Source organism: Pieris brassicae, chromosome 5, assembly GCF_905147105.1.
Source record: "Pieris brassicae chromosome 5, ilPieBrab1.1, whole genome shotgun sequence".
NCBI lineage: Eukaryota > Metazoa > Arthropoda > Insecta > Lepidoptera > Pieridae > Pieris > Pieris brassicae.
In genome coordinates this window covers 18,593,404-18,617,578 of record NC_059669.1, presented here as the reverse complement: position 1 = coordinate 18,617,578, position 24,175 = coordinate 18,593,404, and the positions used below count along the sequence as shown (strand labels likewise).

General features: G+C 32.1%; 1 protein-coding gene across 1 annotated transcript in view; it reads left to right on the top strand.

Annotated features, from left to right (window-relative positions):
* LOC123709954 (nephrin-like) overlaps nucleotides 1-24,175 on the top strand; it is a 91,685-nt gene that overhangs the window by 8,449 nt on the left and 59,061 nt on the right. Inside the window, exon 2 of the mRNA XM_045661589.1 lies at nucleotides 2,000-2,154. Coding sequence (XP_045517545.1) covers nucleotides 2,058-2,154 — 97 coding nt within the window. The 5' untranslated portion in view covers nucleotides 2,000-2,057. The remainder of the gene's footprint in view (nucleotides 1-1,999; nucleotides 2,155-24,175) is intronic.

The following is a 24,175-nucleotide window of genomic DNA, read 5'->3' as shown; positions in this document are numbered from 1 at the left end:
TTTCACGTGAACAAAACTGCGCTCAAAATTCATATTCGCTCTTAAATTGTCTATATCTTTACTTTTGCTCATAAAAAAACCTGTAGAACGTAGTATTAAAACAAAGCATCGTTGCAAGAGAGACTGATATGTTACTTTAAATAACACTAACAAAAAGAAAACCCCTAGTCCATTATTTTCACAGGTATGGGAAGTACTTTGCGCGACATATCTTAAGTACACTGTAATAACATTATCTCCTTTATTGTAACAGGACTTGTTTTGTTGACTAAAGAGAATTTATTATAAAAGGATTTATGCTTATTCTATTAATGTAATACTTAAAATAAAGAATGCTTTATGATATACGAGATTTTGTCATTTATATTAATATATTTGTGTATGCATAAAATTATACAAGAAAATATGACATCACAAATTTTACACACATGAATTATATTAGAATATAAGCAAGCTACTACCAAGGGAACAAAATAAACAGGCAACCACGAAATAAAACAAAATAAATTATAACTAAAAAAACAGAAAACTAAAATTAAATAAAAACTTAAACGTCATTAAGAGCATGATAAACAACGTTACGGTTAGTTGGAAGATTATTGTTAATTACATCAATATAATCAAGTTGTAAGAGCGTGATAGCCTATTCACTGACCAAAGGTGATTGAATCGCTTATCTGATATATCTGCTATAAGCGATTAAATGATTTATCGTGTGGTAATATTAGCATCACTCGAAACATCACCCGTTCCAACTTTGTGTGGAAATGTTTCTGTAGATTGTTTTCATTTTAATCTAGCTTTCAGATAGTTTTATTTGTTTTCACTGACTAGCACTTAAGTAATTAGTCGAAACGGTGTAAGCCTCTCGGGGTTCGAGTAATAAAGTTTTGTTGATAACATTTTTCTAATAGGGTCAACTATTTTTGAAGTCTGTTTCAATTCACTTTAGATTTTGTTCTTGGATTATTTATGAAAATATATCAGAGGCGCTACAACCTTTTAAGGTCTGAGCCTCAGATTTCTGAAATGATTTGTCAATCTACACACTGTCGACTTTTTGGATCGACGTGATTTCGAGTGAATGTTTAATGCGCACATAGAAAGGCCGCATTGGTCCACAGCCGGGGATCGAACTTACGACCTCAGAGATGATAGTCGCACGCTGAAGCCAATAAGCCAACATTGCTCTATGATGTATTTAAAATAATGCACTTTATAGGTGTCTCGGAACATGAGGAGAATAGAGTTGACTCACGTATTCTTGGCGTAAATATGTTGTGTGATTTCTATGAAGCGTCTGTACGTGGAGTGGATTGTTACCTGGTAAAAAGAACAAGACACCAACCAATAACTGTTCGTTTGAGCATTGTAAGAATAAGTAATTTTTAAATTTGAATACAATGATTTAAATTTACGAACAAAAATTACTATACAATAAATTATGAATTTTTTTTCACTAACATTGACTTAAATTCTTACGCTTTTTATAATCCCTATTTCTAAATATACTTTAATACTTTGGACTTACGTATTTTGTGTCAAGATGTATTTTACATTGCACATTCGTTAAATCATTTTTAGTTTGTATTTCTGTTAAACCCCAGAAAGCACGGATGTCATATATACAATTAAAATTGATTCTTTTCTGCAAAGTAAGAAATTTCCTATATCTAACCATAGACTTTCCTGGAAGGATCGGGAAGCAAGCGTACTCCTTCAAAGAAAATGTGTGAAAAGACAGGAAACACTCGACTTGCAATTAGAAGTCTGTGTTCTGCCGTGATTGTCGTAGGTTAGGTCTAGTTTGCTAGATAGAAAAAGCATATAATAAACGCACTATTATTTTAAAACTTTATATTTTTATTTATGTCCAACACGAATAAAAAGTTGTTATGGCGCGTCCTATTATAGCATGGCCGGAATATATTCTCTCTATACTAATTTAAATTTTGATAAACATAAACAAATATATAATTCAATTTTACATTTTCAACAGATAAAATGGTCTGATGCGACTTAAAATGGAAAGATAAGATGGATTGCATATAAACAAGATGGCGGAGGATTTTGGAGGGAAATTGGTAGTGCTGCTTTTGCTCACCTTTAAGTGTTCCTGTTTGAGGACCAGGGCTCTAACCAATGAAGATACAGGTAAGAATATAAAGGAAAATAAAATAAACTCAGCCATTGTATAATAAATAAAAGGAATCTCTAACGCTACAATATTCCGTATTTCAAAAATTTCGTAACACAATTGATAAGTCAATTGTCAAAAAATGTACAAGGAAAAATGGTTTCACGTCTCTTTATTTCAATTTATAAATTATGTTTCAGATACGTTATATCTTTCGATAATGAGAATAATAATACTCCCAATAGGCATGTATTTTCGTGATTTTAAAAGCAAATAGAGTTAATCTAGACGTAAAAGACAGTGTTTTAGTGACCTCGTACTGCACCAATTGTGCGACGTTGCCGCATTTCTAACGAAGGGTGGCAACGTTGCTTAGGTGTCTCTGTCCGATTGGTCTTGGTGGAAAACATGATATGATTGCTGAAATAGGGACAGTAACTTATGTATTTTGTTTCTTTCTTTTCGGCGATTCTGGTGGTAATTTTACGATATTTGTTTAAATATAGGCGGGTATCGCACTTGCGAGCCTTGTTGCAATGTGAGTGTCCATGGGCGTATCTATCAGATGAGCCTCCTGCCCGTTTGTCTCCTATTACATTAAAAAAAATGATATTTAGCGAAAACAAATTTTCTATAAAGTAAAGATTTTATCTATATTTTTTATTAAACATGTTTATAGGTGCATATGGTATACAATCAACAATTTTCATTCCGTCTGTGTCATAGTCACAAAACAAAATTTTTCCGTTCAACGCTTAGCGCAACAATTTTCCAATTATACTAATTTATTCTCTGAACAATCAATACTATTTATACACATTACATACACAACTAGCTATATTTTTTTCTCCTTCTCTAATATCGCTATCTTGACTCTTCTGCGAATCTTCTCCACCAACCTCTTTAAGCTCGTATTCAAATATATATGTATAATGTAAATAATATAAGGTTATGAAGAACTTAAAATGGAGTGCCATAGTATATTTTAAATGAGAGTTATTTATGCGATATTGGAAGGTAGTTTACGTAGAACATGGTATTCATAAAATTCGATTTCCGCGTTTATCTTACACAATTTATTGGTCGAAGTAAAGCCGGCTCGATACTATGCTCCAATCCCGGGCGATTTTACACCTCATTTGCTACGAAAAAAGAATTTTCGTTCCAAGCATTTTAAACGGATAATAGGTTAGGTTAGGTCAGTTTCTCCCCATTGTCCCACTTACTGTATATAGTTTTGGAGGTCTCTATGGAAATGCAATGTGAACTAGCTTTCTGATAAAAGGTAAAAAAATAATAGTCTTCATTAGTAAACTTATGTTTATTTTTGGAATTATAGAAGATATATGAAACGTTATATAAATGCATTAAAATTGTTGATGAACTGTGTACTTAATTTGTTCTTTTTAAAAGATCTAAGTTTTATTAATTAGGGCAATTCACACTAAAAATTATAAACTCTAGTGGGGCCTAGTCTAAAAACTGAATTAGTAATGTCTTTTGTTAACATAGCTTTTACACATTTAAAGAAAACAAAAGCTATGTATTATTATAAACTTATAATTATTTTACATAATTAAAAAAATAATACCTTTTTAATACAATTACAGAACCAAATGTTATATTTGAACACGTCCTTAGCTAGTCTGTTATATAGATTGACGAATGTGAAAAGATTTATAACCGAAAAATTCTTTAGGGTTTCTTACGGCCTACATCGTTTAAAAGGGATAAAAGTTATCGTTACGATTGTGTGATAGAATGATTGAGTGCAAAATGTTTTAGAACAAGAGAATTTGAAAATATTATTATTGTAATTGAAGTACAGTTTGGATATAATAGATTATAGATCATACAAATATGTAATATATAATAATCATATATAATATAAACGTGTTTGTGATCTCTTGTGAGGAAATCGGCATGCTTAAGTCACAAAAGGTCGACGATTTAAGGAACAGAGGGCTCATCACCTACACTTACTTAATAGAAAAAGCAACTGATCATGAAACACATACAGAAATCTCAGGGACGGACCTGAAAATTTTAGTGATATTAAACTCCGGTCGTGTGGGTTTAACAGAGCTGTAGCAAAAACTATTCCGACCACCACAGCGACAACGCGGTTCTACAAAGCAAGTATTTATTTCTTTTTGCTCCTACAGTGAAAGCAAACATCCTCACGATGTTTGCTTGTAGGAGTCTGAAACCCGAAATTCCACGATTTCGCACATAATCACCTACTTGATAAGAATTAAGAAATAAATGCATAGAGGCCACTGGTTTAATCCTAATTTTTTAAAAATTATTTAAGGTAATATATGAATTTATTTAATGAAAGGAGACAGACAACGTCATATATAACAAGTCTATCATAAGTTCTGTTACAAATGAAAATGCATTTTTTCCACTTTTTAATTATTTTGAATTTGGAACTCGTATATTTTTTTTGAAACTCTTTTTGATTTTGCACTATTTCGCATATTTTTCGTGTTCATTATGAAATTACAATATGGAATACGATATGAAAGAAAATAGGATTGGAGTGATCACCTTGAAAAGCTTGGTATCAGCCGTATGTTCGTATATCGTACTATCATCAGATACAATAACACTTCGTCTGTCGAAGACCAGAACGAATCGGGGAGGCCGTGGCTGTTAGGACTACAAAGGCTGTTATGAGGTTAAAGCCAGAATTCATCGAAAACCGAAACTTAAGGAGCAAAAAATTATCGCGGGAAATGAACGCTAGGACTCTGTTGCATATCATAAAACAAGACCAGAAGCTCGGTACTTATCGGCATGCCCTAAATCAATATTTTCAATGGGTGGATGCTTCATAACGCCTTCTGTCGTGATACGCAGCTGAAAATCACAGAAATATTCTCTTTACCGAAGAGAAAATGATTGACGAACACTACAATAAGCAAAATTACTCACAGTTTTAAAGAAGCTGCTTATGTGGTCGGAAATATAAAAAGTGGTCATCATCCTGCCTCAGCGATGTTTTCATGGTATCTTATCTAGGAGTCACAAAACTAAATTTTTGTGAAAAAGGAGTGAAAACTTCAGCCAAAATGTATCAAGATTCTTGCAGTCTTGGATCATGTTGTGAAACCTCTCAGCAATACACTTTTAAAAAATATACCGTGCACTCTCCAGTAGGGCCAAGTCTGGCTTGAAACCAACGTTCCGGATTTTATATAAGAGCTGAAGATTGGTCCTCATCTTGCCCAGACCTCAAGCCTTTAGACTTCAAATTATAGTCAGTTTTAGAGGACATGGCCTGCTCTACGCGACACGGCGACATTGAGTCTCTTAAAAAATCTTTATAGCCAACAGTTGCGATATTTCCCTTGGAAACGTTGCGTAAATTCGTGGCCAAACAGATTTTTAAAGGCCCGTGGCCAAAGATGGCCATTTCGAATAGAACATTGATTTATTTTTTGGTGAGATTTTAATAAATATGTAGGTATATTAGGAGGTATTTTAATAATATATAATTAATAAAATTAAAAAAAATGCATTTCCCTTGGTAACTGAATTTATGGCTGGACAATTAGTAGTTAAGAAGTATTTAAATACTCACGAAGAAAAGGTAACAGATACACATAACAGAAATATCCTCACAGATAAAAAAATATTAATAGATACAAACAAATGAAAATGTATACAGCAATTGGAATTTCACGAGTCTGGTATTGTCTATGGTATTAATTAATATCAGGTGGTCACGTTACATTATAAAAATTCATACAATGCATGCCATAACTTAACGCATGTTTCTGAGTTAGTAAATACATAATTAAGTTTTCCTTTTCAGCTTGTGAGAAAACTTAAGAACGCTAATTAACACGATGCTATTAACGCGAATCGTTACAACTTATTACTCAGAAACACCGACCCTGAATAGTTTTCTTTTTAAGAAACATTACCTACCACAGACTATTAAAGTCAGTTGCTATAATAATAAGCTAATTATCGGAGTACTGAATTATAGTTTAAAGAAAATTGAACCCTGAATCATACAGATCAATTCACGGATCGCGGTTATTTAGAAAAAAGTAGCCTCCTGCTTGGTTTTATTTGAAGTCGGATAAAAATATTGGATAGAGATTTAGACAACAATCAAGACAATATTTATGTCTTTTGAAAACAAAAAAAAATCATTTTTTAAAATTAAGTAATCACTACATTTAAATATTATACAAAACAATTAATGAGATCCTTCAATGCAGATAAACTACCTACATTTTCATTTTTAAAAGGTTGGCAACCCACATGTAAGCCCTTTGGCATAAGTGTCTAAGGGCAGCACATTACTTCAGGGTTATAATGATAATTAATACTTTAATTAACAATTAAATGTCACCCCTTAATAGTAAACTCCGAATAACGGTGGGACTTTTAAAATGTAACTAACTGTTAATTCCTTCCTGTGCCATGTTACCATCTGGCCTGAGTAAGCTGTTTTATTCCCGTAATACTAATTCAATAAAAGTTATGTGAGGGTATATTTATTGTATGGCCGTGTGTTCTGAAATTAGGGTCTCTACGGTTGGTTGGAAAAGGAGTTCTACACTCTATCAGTACTTCCCACATTTTTGCAAAATTTATATATACAGTGAAACAAAAAAACAGTACGCTTAATGACTTTAATTTCTGAGGTCGTAGGTTAGATCTCCAGTGTATGACAAAGACGAAAAGGTAGAAAGGAATTTTGTAGTTTCCTAAAGGGTGAAAACTGTGAGTGAGATGTACGAAAACATCTCTAAGTGACTAGAGACGTCGTTGAACATAATTAATCAATCGAAACATGCAAGCGTTTTTCGTTTTGCTTTCTCGTCGTTCTATGTTGTCGCTAGTTAGTCAATTAGATTTCCTAAACTTTTTTAAACCACTTCTAAACCTCACTTAAAAACAAGATTTTCAGTAACGATTTTATTGAAGTGAAACTTCTTCGGCGTTGGAAAAATATTTACCGCCACATTTTTGGGTTACGCATCACATTTGATCCGCGCCATATTTTTCTTGTCCATACTACGGTTGATTCGAACGATAACAAAAGTAATAATTATATTACAATGAATGGAATTCTGTAATAATCTTAGTTGTAATAAGGTAAAATGAAAGCCTTTTGTTAGACTTTATCTAATTTAACTTTATTTAACCAATTTCTGTAAAGTTGCATATAGTAGATCATTTTTAGAAAAATAAGAATAGAATAGAAAAAGAAGAAAATATGTACATTAGCACATGCACACATTTTTAGTCACCAACAATTTTAAACAACATCTTCTCAATCTGTCCTATACTGAAACGGAAAGTATTCTTATTCTAATGGTTATGTAAAAATTACTAGGTCCAGAACCGGTAAAATGTCAAATGGAACAGACTAGCTGCCCACGTCACAGGGAATCTTAGTGTGAGGGCTATTGCAATCTCTTATAACTAAACATACATTTTTATAATGCGTAATGATGTTCTTTCTTTCTATTAGGGAATAAGCAAAATGTTTTAACAAGAGTATCTGGTTGGTTTAATGTGACCGAAATGATTACCTGAAGCTGCGAAGCTGGGTCGCGCTAATAAGGCTTCCTGTTCAGAACAAAGATTTTCTCCTTTAAAATTTTCACCTGAATTTCGGCGATTGTCTTTTGAAAGGAGTCTACGAGAATTCAGGTCCAGATCTCGCAATTAGTCTTTGTATGCTCATTTTAATAAAATGTCAAGTTTAAGAAATCTAATTAAAAATCCTACATTTGTTTCTCCTAGTTAAAGTCTTTAGTACACAAAAGTAAGTAATTTTTAGTTAATTGATATAGAAATTAAATCTCTTAACTGAAATATAATATATAAATTCTGAATTGCTGATAACGTATACGTAAAATATCGCGATTCAAGAGTTTTGTATAATATATAATACATAAAATAAACACAAAATTAAAAAGCTTAATGTATTTATAACACAAGGCAAACTTAAAATTGTATTTCTAAAGTCACGCCAGTGTATTTTTAAAAATGCCAAACTCGTAAAGTGTTGACGTTCATTACGGTTCAGTGCTAGTTCGCTAAAAGTGGATTGAAAATTCGTATGAAGTTGGGAGAATTTGATCGAAGCGCTGGGGAAATGCGCTTAGCGTGAAGATCGGCTTCATCTGGCTTCCCCGAACTTAGATTCGCTTTGAAAAATGAACTACGATTTATTCGATCTTTGCTAGATTTAGCTTGCGTCACTGACTTTGCATAACATATCAATAGGAAACGTGGTGGAACGGAAAATTGAACACAATATTTTAACAAATATTTAATGTAACCATTAAATACAATAAAATCAAACTCAAAATAACTTTATTCATATATGTAAACAAGTACACTTATGAACGTCAGAAAAGAAGTTAAATTAATTGTAAATTTTAATTTACTACCAGTTCGCGAGCCAAGCGCGTAGAGCTGGAAAGAAACTTTCCGCCACTCTTTAATCGCCAAGTTTTGAGTGATACAAATTGTTTAAACTGGAGCAAATCAATGCCACGGATTAGGATCATTTAAATATTCGTCAAATTTATAAAAAGTTTTATTGATTAATTTACGTTTAATAATAAATTCAGCCGCACACCTTCACTCTCACTCATTTGCATCCGTTTCATTAATCTTTATTTTTAGAAATTTTTAAAAAAGTAGATCTTCTGTGCCTGACACATGTAGATTTACGCGTTTTTTTCTAATGATGTTTGCCTCTACCGTTGTAATGTGTTAATTGCGTTAAAAAGATTTTTTAGTCAATCGAACGCACGATCTATGTTGACAATCGCTAAAGCTACTACTCTTTAAATACCACACGTTAAAATAATATGATTAAATATAATAAATATGGTGTATATATGTACGGGTAGAAATTTATACACACAATACTAAAATTATGTATGTAATAGTTGCTTGATAAACGTCCAGCCGGCCAGTCAAAAGTATAATTTTCCAAGTCCTTTTTGATATTAGTGTCTTATAACTCTATAAAAGTTTGCTCATCTGGCGATATCATTTATAATCCCATAGACGTAAGAATCCTCAAATATCACCGAGAAATTCCCTATCTGGCACGGAGACTATTACGAAAATATTCAAATAAAAAACAGTCCGCATTGAATAGTAAGCGACCTTGCGAATAAGTTTTTTGCGAAGTTTTAAATCGATGTTGCTTTACCCGGCCCGATTTACATATTACAAAGAATTTCTACAACTTTTTTCCTTTTGTAAGCCTTATTGTGTTTATTTCATAATCGGATTTTGCTATTTTTGTTTTGTTGTTTAGTAGAAGTGTCAATGTTTGAATAATAAGTGGGTCATTCGTTCATATGTCTGCGTCATCTATATTCTATAGTAAAAGAAGTTTAACGAATGAACGAATAAATAAACAGAAGTTTCTAAACTATCAACTCTTATCCAGGATAAGAGACCGTTATCCTGTAACTTATACTAATGTTAGCGAGACGGAACGTCGGTATCCCTACAATTTTTTAAGCACGAGATGGTCTTGGCACGCAGCGCCTGCGCCGAATCAACTAAAATTGTACCACAGAATTCCAAGATTGTAACATCTGCATTACGGATATTGGCACAATGACGAACGAAGACGTTGCATACGAAAACTAGGTATAGGTATCGCTATTGGAACTTTAAAGTAGCCATGATAGCCAACCTTCGAAATGAGATGGCTCTATGAGAAGATTGGAACTTTCAGAGTAACGGCAATCTTTCCGTCTTTAAAGGTATGATTTCTGCCCCTTAAAGGATTGCATTTTGGCAGATGCAACACTAATTTTAAGTGATACCGCCCAGGGACACTCACACTGCCAGAGGGCTCGCAAGTGTGTTGTCGCCTTTTAATATATTCAACCGAAATATAACATAGCTATTAAATGGAGACAGTAAAGAATTTAAAATCTCGCCTTTATGTTTATTTGAAATGCAAATAAGGACATGACTTATGAGAGGTATTCCACACCCGTTATATTATCTTAATATTTTCATCTAATAGGGCTGTCAATCCTTTTTTCCTTTGAATAAAAATGCACTTCATTTAGAAAGCACCTTGCAGATATTCTGCTGAAACTTCAATAGTAAAAGTGATTTTATTTAAAAATAATGAAACCAGCACTTACTTGTGGTTGAAATGAATTCTAATTTTAAGGTTTAATTACTCTTTCGTCACTTTCTGTGAAATTGTGTCGCAGAAAAAGAGAGTTCTAAGTTACATTCAATATATATATTTTGATTTGGAATTCTTAATAAAAATATATTTGTATATATTTTTATTGTTTGGTGACAACCCTATGACAAACGTTTTATGAGCTCTAAGAATATTGCGCATAACACTTTCCCATTTTAAAATATATACCTTAATTTCGGCTTTAAGTTTTATTTCATATAAAATATAGCAAATAAAAGGAGCATTAATCGTTTTTAAATATATCAAAACATTTATACAGTTTCTTAGTTTGAACAAATAACGTATAAAAGACCAGGCGCAAGAAAAGTCCTACTTACGTTATTTATTTTAAAACTTTGCTGCGTAATATATACAACACACTTTTTACACCGAATTTAAATAATTAGAAGGCTAATGCGATCTCTGCCAGTCAACTTTAATAATGAAAAATTAAAAGAAATGCGGAATTTACGTATTAACAAAACAAAGTGGCAGATATTGCTTAAAATTAGCCGCCCGTTAAAGAGACTTAAATATTTATAAAGTATATGTTATATATATGTCACAGCCAACTAGTTTAATCAGCCGTTTAATTAACAGCCTAACGGTTTAACTAAATGGCGCCGTTTAACTAACGGCCTTAAAGATGTTCAGCCAGTTGATTAAACAGCTAGGCAAAGGAATTGGATCGATTAAGGTTCAGGAGAAGGATTAGATTAATTTAATTTTAATTCCACTTTCTGCCACTCTCAAACTCGAAACGAAACCCTTCAAACTGTAAATATGGTGTTGGCAAACCACCAATTTGATGGCGTTTTCCAAAGTTTTATTAAATAAAACATGTACAATGCAAGAGTTAGTGACAATAATGTGAATTTGACTTAAGCAATTTAATTTTAAAAGAAATATACTTTATGTCATATGATTCATCTTTTTAATTTCTGGTAAATAATGACTCTATCGTACGAATGGCCTAAGCATTAGTCAGCTAGTTTATTAAATGTTGTAACAAACGCTACGAAATATCTTTCAGGCCGTTAGTTAAACGGTGCCGTTTAGTTAAAAGGCTAGGCTGTTAATTGAACGGCTTATTAAGCTCGTTGGCTGAGACATATACATATATGGGAGAAATGTTGTCACTCCATCGATGTTGTCATCGCCTGTAAGAAGTTTACTATGCGTCATGTGGGTAAAGTTCGAGCACAAAAGACACGAATAAGTATCGTACAATATTTAATTTAGATTGATTATTTTTAACATTACATATATCTTAAATACCTAAATTATAACGAGCAGTAGGATCAGGGAACCTATCTCAATTTAATCACAATCTATTAGTCAGAATGCTAAAACCTCCGATGACTACAAACAGAAGAACTGTCTTGCGTTCCCTTAACGCATTGTCCAAATTCAAGATGGCGCCTAGAACTCGAGGCATTTTCTCTGCTTTAATTGATCGTAACAATAATCGTACTTTGATTCGTTAAGTAATGGATCCAATCTATGAAACAATTAAATAATAACAAAACAAATCGAACGATATTCAACTATGTTGTATGTATATTTTTAATGTATTCATATAACTATTAAATAGAAAAGGTTCTCTCGCGTACCTCGTTTATGTTAGTAATTCCATGTTGAAGTACTATGGAATGTACGATTTGGTATTGATATGTCTGGGTTTAACTTCAAAATTGCTTAACTAGTATAATGAAGGTATTCCCATGTGTGCAATCTGGGTAATTGCAATTTCAACTCATAAAATTGTTTCTCTAATCAAGTACGATGAAGTATCGATTTTCATAATATTTATTAAGAAAACTAGTCTTACTATAAAAACATTTTAGGGTCTGTGCCTCAGATTTCTATCTATCTGTTTCGTGAGCATTTGCTTTTTATAGGCATTTCATCACGATGTTTTCCTTTAACTTGCTTTCGAGTCAAAATACACAGTTACGTATAAAGTACATTGGTGTAGTTTATTTATTTATATGTATCTGTGCATTACACAGATTACACAGGTTGGGTTCGAATCTATGACTAAAGAGATGCGAGCCGCACGCTGTAGTCGTTAAGTCAACACAGCTCATAGTGCTTATATGTTTTACTTGTTTACTCTTTTGATTAATAACTTGCTACCTTTGAAAGCTGTACAAAGTTTGATGATCACAACGTTGTATAATAATGATTATGTGGGTATTTCAGCATTATTTTATTTCCCCAAGTTAAAATAGTAATGATACAATTTAAACATTCTTCTATAGATGTGAATATAGTTGCGAAGTTTATATAAACTATGTAATGAGGATCCTGTACCAAGATATCTGAATCGACATAAAAGCTTCCAAACTCAACATCAAATATCGGCCATTCCTTCATTTTAACTTGAAATTACATTTATTAATTTCTAAAGTTACAAAGCGAAGGTTGAAATTAATTATTAATTTGCTAATAAATAATATTCCCTTCGATCTCTGAGGTCCCTGATACTCGTAACTTATTAAAGTTCGATAATTTGTTTGTAAGATTTAATAAACCTCCGAATTTGATTTAGAGTACAGGATTTATCTTAGAAACCGCAGTACTGCTTCAGATTTGGGTTGGAAGATATTGCTTGTTAGCTATAACCCCACCTGTAAATCTCGGCTACACGACAACGTCAATTCCCCTTTATAGGCAAGTAGGTGATTCCGGATTAGCTTTCGACGTATTTAGTTTCGTTTGAATGACATAAAGACCGGAGACTAGCTCTAAAATTAGCTATCTGTTGAATATTATATAAAAGTCATTTAATATTATGACAGTTATAATTTGAAAATAGAACTCGTCCGACTTAATACAATATATTATAAATACTGAAACTTTGATAGCCGATACGTTCTAGTAGCATATAGGAACTGATTATTGGTACTAGGCCTAGAAATCTCTGATTAAAGACCAATAAGGCATGCTTCGAATTCTGTGCTTACCTCATCCGTAGCGCTTCAGTGATTGTAATCGCTTATTGTACGGGAATGTTTGATGAATCTGCTAATATTAAAGTCATATTAGACCATAACCATAACAACGGGCATGATGTACATTGGTACTTGGTGATATTGAATTAAAATCAATAAGAAAATTCTTTTAATTAAATAATAAGTCATAACAACTCTACATATACTACATAACTCACACAACGCAATTTTTATCAAATCTGAATAATTTTCTAAACATTTCCCATGCTACAAGTCCTGTAAGTTATTTATAACCTAAAACGTTTTAGTCTATTTGTAACGGCGCAACAAGGGAAGAGAAATTGAATTAGCAACATCATTAAAGGACACTTAATACGAGCATTAATATAGAAAGTACAGTTATATTATAATAATGGCAAAGCCCTTCGAATCAATTGTTTACAATAAAAATAAAGAAAAAATATAGCATAGCCTGTGATACTATAATAAGGATTACATTAAGTTTATGTTATTATATTTAGTACACGATCTCCGACCGAGTGAAGGCTTCATACAAATTCTTCTATTTGTCTGTCATCTTCGCTACTATTTTCCAATCATTTCCTGCTCTCTCCTTTATTTCACCTTCCTAGGTTTCTGGTGAGCTTCTCCTTTTTTTTTCTTTTTTTGTTTACAATATAGGTTGTTAATATTTTTTATTACTCGTTGTAGTAACTTCCTTGAGTACCAGTTATCGGAACTCTTTTTCGGATAAAGGCTTCGTCTCGTTATTTCCAGACTTATGCAAGTCTTTCTTTCTCCATTTGCTTTGACTTACTGCGAACATCCGATTTATAATAATAATATTTATTCTGAAACTCTGTGATTTGTGATCTTTAATGTATTTTCACTTCAGTATATCTCGGAGTTCGGTGTGTCTCTTGGCAAAGGCCTCCTCTAACCCTTTCCACTGTTTTCTTTTCTTTTGCGACTCTTCCCCAGTTGTGGCTTACTGTTAATTTGAGTTCGTTCTTTTGCGTTGCCTTTTTCGTCCGTTCGTTCCGGACCTATCTTTTGGGTACAGTCCCATCAATATTTTGCTCCACTTTTGACTTTTCTGTAGCGTTTGACCTGGCCATCTCCATTTTATTTGGTCTATCTTAGTGAGAATGAACTTTAGATTTACGGCTATATAATATTCGAAACAATTTGTACTTATTGCAACGTAAATTACTAGGCATACAATAACGAATTGTGGTCTTTCCTCGTGGTGCTACAATGTTATATAAGTATTGGTTAAAAATTGTGTTTATTTAATTTATTTAAACATATTGTCGAGTAGGTAATCAGTTGTCGCCAATAGTTGCAGACATTAAAATTTTCTCCCAATGACTTACATTAACGTAAGCAAATATAAATTATTGACAAATAGATATTATACATATGGTGTCCAGCTTATGTATAAATCATCTTTTTAACAAAATATATTACGTGTGAACATACATATGGAAACATATGGAAGTGCGGAATTATAAATACTGTATTAATATAACGTATGAAGCATAGAAGTTATGTAACAAAATTTACATAAGCCGGGTTAGTTGCACGTGCTTTATTATGATTATTTTATAAGAACTACGAGCGTATAAACTGCGGTTTATTCGAGGCATAACAGAGACGTATCGAGACTCGGTGCCTCATTATTAATAATATTTATACACAATCACTACATTTAGTTAGGATAATGCGTCTGAAATGATTTTCCTTTCAAACTGAAAAATGTATATAAAGACATAAATAATAAAATAATTATTTTGAAATAGTTCATATGGCTTCTCTGAATATTATTTGGTCATACAAAGAGCAGAACTACGATTTATTTGACATGTTTCATTAATTTAGTCTATCATGTATGCAATTCAATTTTAATTGTGAGAAATGCCAGTCAGAAAAATAAATAAGTTTTGTCTTTACGGAACGGTAGTTTGAAGTATGGTTACTTTTCTTTAACTGTCCACCTCAATCGCCTGTGTTTTTTTTATTTTGTACAGTTATTTTTAATATAAAGTGAAATTACACAAACCACAAAACAATTTTAATATAGCCGTTGAAGTTAATAGTCGAGTGCACATCTAAAATTCCCATACATAAAGATCTAAGATTACGATGACCTAAACTTTTGGAGCTCCAATTCTGGAGCTACAAAAGCCTCATAAAATGATTTCACGTTATATAAAATGCATGTGAGGTCAAGTAAGGTGAGGTAAATGCCCTCATTCAAGGAGCCTTGCTTAAAATTCCATTTTCATAAACAGGTATTTCTCATTCAAACTAAACGCTAATTTTTCTGATGAATTAGAATTTTTATAATTCCTTTAAAGTTTTCCAGCTTTATTAAATGATTGCGGAGAAAACTTTATTTAATACTCATAGATAATTAAGACATATTGCTGCGATTGCTGTAAACTCTCTTAGTCCGTGTCAGAAGAACGATAAAGTAATAGACAAATCGTTGCCATGGTAAACCTAAAAACGTTGGATATCACAATCTGTATAAATAATTTAATTGTCTATGCTGTGGAAAGCAAAGGACGTCCTTTAAATGCCCTACTAACAATATTTCTACAAGTCGTATGATAAAGAGTACCTTGAGGAAACTGACTTATCTTAGACGCAATAAATCGATAGGTATATGTCAGGCTGCGCCTCCTTTAAAGAATTATATAAATTTAAAATATGCACAAATATTCGGCCATGATTACGTAATCTGGCGAGTGCTGCTGTAAATTTAAATTCTAGATATTACAATAAAATATTCATGTGTTTAATTTTTTTAATATGTGTGAAAATCAAAATGATTGTTTGGTTTTTGTAATAGGGTTATATATTCTTAATTTACCTGTTTTGTATGTGTACCAATACCTCCGCCGGCCAAATTTAAGAGCTTGAAAAAATACGTAATTAAAACACAATTTTAAATAACTTACTTAAATAAAATGAATAACATGAATGAGTGAGTTTTTACATCCCGTAAAGTTTCATAATAATTTATTTTCACGAATATGGTCCAAATCTATAATCATGGTACAATCTAAACTTCGCAATTTCTGCCACATGTTATGGAGTCCAAATTTGTGTTACATAATTAAAGGTAGAATTTTACTTAGTAGATTACATATTACTAACACAATATATTTACTAATATCACGCTCAGGCCGGCGGTAAATCATATTTTGGTTTGATTACATTCGCATAACTCCTATCCAATTTCATATCATCTCTAGGCAGACCAGTGGAAAAAAGTTCAAAGAATTTCCAAGTAAATCATATTAAGCGATTCCTTTGAGAACTGGCTTATTACATACCATCTATAACTGGACTTATCTTGATTTTTATTCCGTACAAGCATTGGCAGCATTGTGTGAATTTTTTAGCGCCTCAGGGAATTTTGGGATAGATGCTGCAGATTTGTTGGTTATTCGTACGAGTTTTATATCCTTTTATAGCCATACGGCTATTTGGCGTCATATATTATGTAGCTTATTTACATAAGCCGTTTAGACGTGAGATTTGAAATGTTTCTCTTGTTTTGATACATTAGCGAAGTATTTTTAACAAAATGCTTTGATAAAATTAAATCATCTGTTTATAAGTTTAGTCAAAGTTGGTACAGTAATAGTAATTATATTTTCCTTGACAAACTTTTTATAGAATATTTGGGCAAACTTATCAATTGCTCAGCCTTCGATTGCTAAGTTACTTTCTACATTGTTTAGTTAAAACGATACCTACCAACGATAGAAAGCAACTACAAGGACCTAGGACTATGGAATAAAAAAAAATTGACCTACTGTCTATTGGGCCAGCTAATCCGTGGCGAATTTTTATTAATGAAACGGGGTAAATGAGTAGGCAGCTGTGTGCTTACCGCCGCCCAAAGACATTTACATTTTTTCAAGCAATTCTGACATAAAAAGTTGTTTTAATGAACAGTATAAGAAATATCAAGAAGCGGTCCCGTGCGTCGAACAGAATACATATTTATAATGTTTCACAGAGCAATTATATAGAAGTCTTCAGTGCGCCGAGTACGCCAGTGAATCCTACTATTAATGTTTAAATTTGCTATTATTGGAAGATAAATTAGAAAATTACACCTGTAATTACGAATCGGGCTGAAACGTATATCACTATACAAAATGAGGGGGGGGGGGGATAGTTGGGCTATAAATGAAAATCTAGCACTAAGAGAGATTAATGGTGCCTCGTTTATTTTCGCTGCTTTGTTACATAAAATAAAATGTTATAATAGTTTTATAACTATTAATTAGGACAATGTGTGTATGCATGATACTGTTACGCGGAAATTGCTTGGGATCTTTTAAAAAAAAAGATTATAATGATTTCCACATAAGTATATTAACTTAGATTATAATTCACAAAGAAAATAGCAAATAAAATAAGAGCACGTCTGCTCGTATTAGAGTTAGGAGAAAGACTGGTTTGTTTTTCTAGAAAGACTTTAATAAATACTTATAAAAAGTACAATGCGTAATCGCGCATCTTAATTTATTTATCATGTTACGCGATGAGACTTACGGTAACGTTGAATGCGGTTAATAAGATAAAATTTCTTTATTAGTCCGGAGAAACGAAACTTTAAAAAGATTTCAAAGATTATCATAATCACTACTCATTAAAACAGTTCAATAATCGAATTCGTCAACCATAACTAAAATATAGAAATCTGTATGGTATCCTACTGTTTAATATTTATGACAACTTTCAAGTTATCAGTTAAAAGTCTTAGCATAGTTATTAACCATGCATTAAGCACAGACCATTGATATGACAGTTGTCTGTAACCTGCTACCTAAACATTTTTTTGTGCTTCTGTTTATAGTTTCTATAAAATAAGAATCAAATGAGGCATTGTATGGGCACGTTTATATTATGTTTACAACTGATATATTATAAAGTGACAATTAACGCAATTCATTTGAACTAATTTTCATGATTAGGTTCTCCTTTCTATTAATATAAACTGTATCTAAATTTACTTATAGACATTTAGCCTTACCAAATATAAATGTAAAAAAAAAACATAAAACAAAAGAAGACGACGCCTTTAAAACAACCGAAAGTATTAGGTCGTTTATGAAACTAATTGTAAAATATAACGCGTCGCCGCAGCTATAAACTGGTAATATTGGCAAGTGTACCTGGCAACATAACAACTTGACCACAACTGGGAGTCTTGGCTGGAATCACAATTTATACTTTTATTTAGTTTAGAAAGAACGGGGAACTGCGAAACATTATCACGAAATTATATAATAGTACGTGCTTCAGCGGGCTTTGTTCTTGTAATATAAGTTTCCGTTTTGTGATATTGTCAGGTGGTTTTAAAATATTTATAATTTAATATCCTATCTCAGGAAAGGGTAAAGATTTATAATCGATTTATAAACGTGTCTATGAAAACAATTCTCCCTGGGCAGCTATAAAACGTGTCCATACTAAAAAATTGTTTATCACCAACGCATCTATAGTTTTTTGGATGTATCACGCTAGACCCAGAAAGTTTATAAAAACTTATCATGAGGGGCAGTGTGTAGGGCACCAGACCTTGATCTCTTAATCGGTGGACCAACTCAACCTTACAGGCCTTACCATCACCCAGCCGCAGAGGCTTGCCAAAGACTGGGCAGAGTGGAGGTTCAGTGATGCCACTAACGTGAGAAATGAAGAGCTCGACTGAAGAAGAAAAAAATTATACTATGTCGTTGTCACCATAAGAACCTCAACATAGAAAATCGTAACCCAAACATGCTAATATTAATAAAAACATAATTATCACGGGCCTAGTGCGACCAATCGACAAACGACCAATCTTCGGTGAACTCCGAAGTTAATCGTAGGGACTGTAACGTTGTATTTCTCTCTTTAAGCTTTAAACTCTTTATTACACCATATAATTTTCATAGCGCCAGGAAATTTAGGGTCCGGCCAGTCAATCTAATGATTGCCATTCATTTCGAGCTGGCGTGTGATTTCATATTTGACAATTTTGATATTACGCTACAATTTATTGCCCCCATGGAATCAAGGAAAATACATAGATATGTATTATCTTCGACTAATTTTAGCCTCTTACGGTTAGTTTCCTGAGATAAAAATAAGGGAATACTAGCTACTTTCGCTACTAGCTATGTTGACAATTATTTTTTCAAACAATATGGACTGTTTTAAAGTCGGTCAACGTTGACCTAAGAATTTGCATTAAAGCTATATAGTAAATAGTACTTAGGTAGAAATGCAAGTAAATTATGCGGTCGCATAAAGATGAGACTTGATGTATGCAAAGTTGTAAGCTCTAGTACTTAGAGGAGCTTTATATGGCGCAATAAATGTTCAACATTGACAAGAAAATGTACACAGATACATGTGGGAAACAAATAGGCTTAGAATTATGAATTAAACCGAACCAATTGGACTTAAGCTCCCTCAAGAAAAGTGCGCTTTTTTCTTCAATGGCAACCAAAAATACTCTTCAGAACTTTCTCCATGGTACACCTGTACAATAAGCATAATGACTCAATTTTTATACGTAGGTATATGTGTATGTAATTTTTATATGTAGGTGTATGTTAGGTAGATTCACAATTAGACATAATATTACGTTTAATTATAGGTTATATCCGAGATTGAGTTACCCACATCTTGGGTCAGTTTCGGGCGAAGCAATAATTGTTTCAGACTAAGAAACAAAATTACGTAGAACAAGATCTACCTCAGTCCCATACCCCCCCTCTCCCCGGAAACGTTTATTATTTACTAGCAATTTTTAAGTAATACAATGAATTATGTCGGTTTCTATTGTTTTATTATATCAAAGAACGTATATCCATGGATATATATTCTGAAATAGAAATCTCTAAACTAATAGGCCAAAATGATGTAGTACAAATAGGAATCGGGGATCGCTACCCTTCCGTATATTGCGGAATTAGCTCCACGTATGAACTGACCGTGTACCTGGATACGATAATTACATTACGTAATGCTTATGTACTGTGTTATATTTTGAATATATAATTAAAATCTTGGACAACGTTTCTGGTACACGAGAGTTTCAAAGTATTTATATAAAGATATTTATTAACTAAGTAATTCATTGAAACGCAATTAGCGGCCTTATCGCTTTCGAGCGGTCTCTACCAGACAACCACAGTGAAAAACAATTAGATAAGGAAAGCAAGAAGTGCAAAAATACACAATACATAAAGTTATTTAGACAAAATATGAGTTTCAGAGACTGTATTACTAAATCATATTTTATCTTATCTACGTGACCACTAAGTCAACCCACCATATCGTAAACCTGAGAGGTGTTTAATTGCCAAATGGAGTTTGATAGACAAGATAGACTGATAAAAAAAAAACATTTATTATCGAACTAGGAATGACGCTCTATTTTTAATTTACGAGAATATTGAGACACAACATGAACATTTCGGCTTATTCACCACATTTTCACCTTTCATAAGTAAATACTTTGACTGCGTAAGTTTACAAAGAACTTTAATACTCTTAACGAGGTTTAAATATAATAAGTAGATAAACCATCGATAAAATTTGAAGCTTCGTAGAAACTTGTAACTTTTTAAAAGGAAAAACCATTAAAATATCTTTTTCAGGCAAAAACTAAGTAAACCACTTAAAAAAAAGTTAAAACTCCTTTTTACTAAAAGGGAATAAAATTACACAGAGTAATAACTATTAAGTGAGAGGCAGCGATCTATGATTTAGCAAAGGCAACCCGAGCGAGCGCCACTCGACGTCAAAGAAATTACTTCAAATAAAATCAAGCCGCAACCATCTAGTTGCTGGCCAAAATGTTTCATATAGAGGTTCAGCCGTTTAATTAGAGTGATTCTTGATCGGTTCAGCGTAGCTTTTTGTAGCATTTCAGCTTTTATATGAAGAATTTTTTTGTTAAAACTAGTGTCTTGTGACATAGGCTTTGTCAACTTGTGTTAGTTGTAGCAGACTAATATCTCTTTTAATAATATGAGAGAAGACATTTTTTAACAATATTATTATTGAGAAGAGCTTTTAGCAGTTAAGTTCTTATAGGAAATAAGTATTTGGTAAAAGAGACTGATAATGAGGGTATTTCAGTGTCGTCGTGATTAGTTGTTGGTCGGTCTGGTCTTCCTGTGGGACCTATTCGCTGCAAATCTGAATAATTTGACACCTTGATCATCGGCGGAGCTATGTTTGAACATACAAAAAAAATACGCGTCGAATTTATAAATACCTTTTGGAATGTTTGGTCGGTAGAAAATAGGTAACGATAGTGATTTGGGTATGGTTTTTCTCTAAGTTTTGTACATTCATGTAAAATTGTGTGTTCACTGTTCACGTGGTTAAAACATATATATCTAACAGTTTAATTTCTATAGCACTCTCTACAAGTATATAAAACAAAAACTGTCACATTGCTTGATGTTTCAATCTGGTTAATATGTAGAATTTTATTTTACTTGCGTAAAAGTAATACATTTTCAAATAGTAATAATAATCGTTTATTTGCCAAAATAGTGGTACAGTGGTTAGATCGATCAATTACAAATATCTGCACATACAGCCATATATAAATAGGCATACAAATGTCATATAAATTTTTACATTGTCTTATTAAGAATATAAAATAATGTCGAAGTTAATTTTTTTACAATCGGTGTCAAATCTATGGTCCAAATATGGCCTACGCTATAAAGGCACTTAACCTTTAAAAAAATATTCTTTAAAATGTTAAATATTTTATTTAATAGATCCAAATTTAAAGGCAAGTATTATTATATCCAAATAACAATCAAGTTATATCTAAATAGTTTAGTTTAAGTCCTAAAATCCAATGTGTCAAGATAAATAGTCACTGTGGAGCTATTAGACTGCTCTGATCGCGTATAAAGTGCGCCTAAAAATTATGTGAAACGTTGCTAGAGTTGTTGTTGTTATATTACATATTCACAATGTGACTTTGATATATCAAAGCAAGTCTAGCTAAGAATTGTCCTACACATATAAAAATATATTTTTTGAAGTGAAACTTCTTTATCGGCGGTGGAAAAAAAATTACGGTTACGCGTCACATTTTTCCGTTACGCGCCATCTTTTTCTTGTCGTAATAAGGTAAAATGAAATAATTGTATTATGTGTATTCATATCTATGATAATAAAAGGCTTTTGTTAAATTTTATCTAATTTAACTTTATTTAACCAATTTCTGTAAAGTTGCATCATATCAGGTTATTTATTATTGAAAAATAAGGTCAGAAAGAAGTTTCCCTTACGTGTGTACACTAGTACACGCACACATTTTTATTCATTCATATGACCATCGCACGGGCTTGGAATTATCATATTTCTTTAATATAAATTTGCTTAAAAGTTACCTACATAGGGTAGCATTTTTTATACTTTTCATAACTTTTACGATTGTTTTTCCTTACTAGTTTTTTTTAGACTCAAGTCTTTTATAATAATTTGCGTTGTTGTATACAGAAAGGTAGTTCAAACAGATACAAATTTAAAAGTGCTTTAGTGCTTTACTAACTACTGTGTCAACATACCTACTATAGTTTTTCAACCAAATTCTTTCGCTTTAAGATACTCATAAGAATATAAAAAACTAAGACAATGATAAATATACAGCTTTATTTCATTGAAAAAATACAAGGACACATAGGACGCAAGACCATAACTGTTAGTAATATAATAAAATGTTGTATTTTTTATTTAAATACTAAATCAATATTTTTTTTAAAGTTCCTCCTAGTTTTTCTCTATAAAAGAATTAGAAATCTTCAGTAAAATTACGATATTAATATTAATAGGACTCGCGTAGAACCGTAGCCGGAAAACAAAAGCTGGATTGCGAAGAGGAGTTATATATGAAACGATTATTTATTATGTATTTGTTAAAGATTCTTAATATAAAAACATTAAGTTACACATAAATTTGATTGAATTCTTCTTGTTTTCTGTAAAATACCGTGTGTGTGCTCTAAAAAGGTTATTTTGCCTGGCCGCAGAAATACATCAACCGTGTCAAATCTTCCTGGGGCATCACAGTTCACACTTTCACACGAGTGACATTAAGGAAAACCTTGAAAAGTATTTGGAATCTCCGTCTTATGTTTGTTTGGAATGGAATAAAAATGGATTCGAGTGGATGAAAGTGTAAACACAAGTCCACTTAACGTCCGCATTTGAAATACTTCCTGATATACTAAGCCAACAAGCGAAAAATGGTTATTATATTTGGGTAAATATAAAAACCACCTCGGTTTGGTTTTGGATTAGTAAGATAAGGGGTTAAGTAGATATAGAAAGCTTATTTTCGTTAAAACAAATGTTGAAATGTCTATTGCTGGATTACAAAGCTTTGTAAAACACTCTTTTGTTTATTTATTGTCAGAGATTAAAGAAAAATTAATCCAATTCGGATTTTTTTGTGCCATCGTTAAATTACACGTTAAGAAAATATAAAAATACTTAAAACGTTTTTTAAATTATTAGTTGGGTGTTGCAGAGATCATTGTGGCGGCGGTAAGCACTAAACTCCAAGTATTTTTATTGCTTAAACATTATACATTAAGTAAGGGTACAAAAACACTAACTATCTTGGCAACCGCAGTAAACATTCCTTTCGTGCAAACTCGAAAGATAAATAATAAAATGAATACAAAAACTAAATCAAATATGTATCGATAAATTTATCTATTTAAAATTTAAGTAAATATGCCACCTCCTCTTTTACCTCCAATCACATCAAAACATCTTTTATTATTAATAAAAAGAAACATTGAAAAAGCATTAATT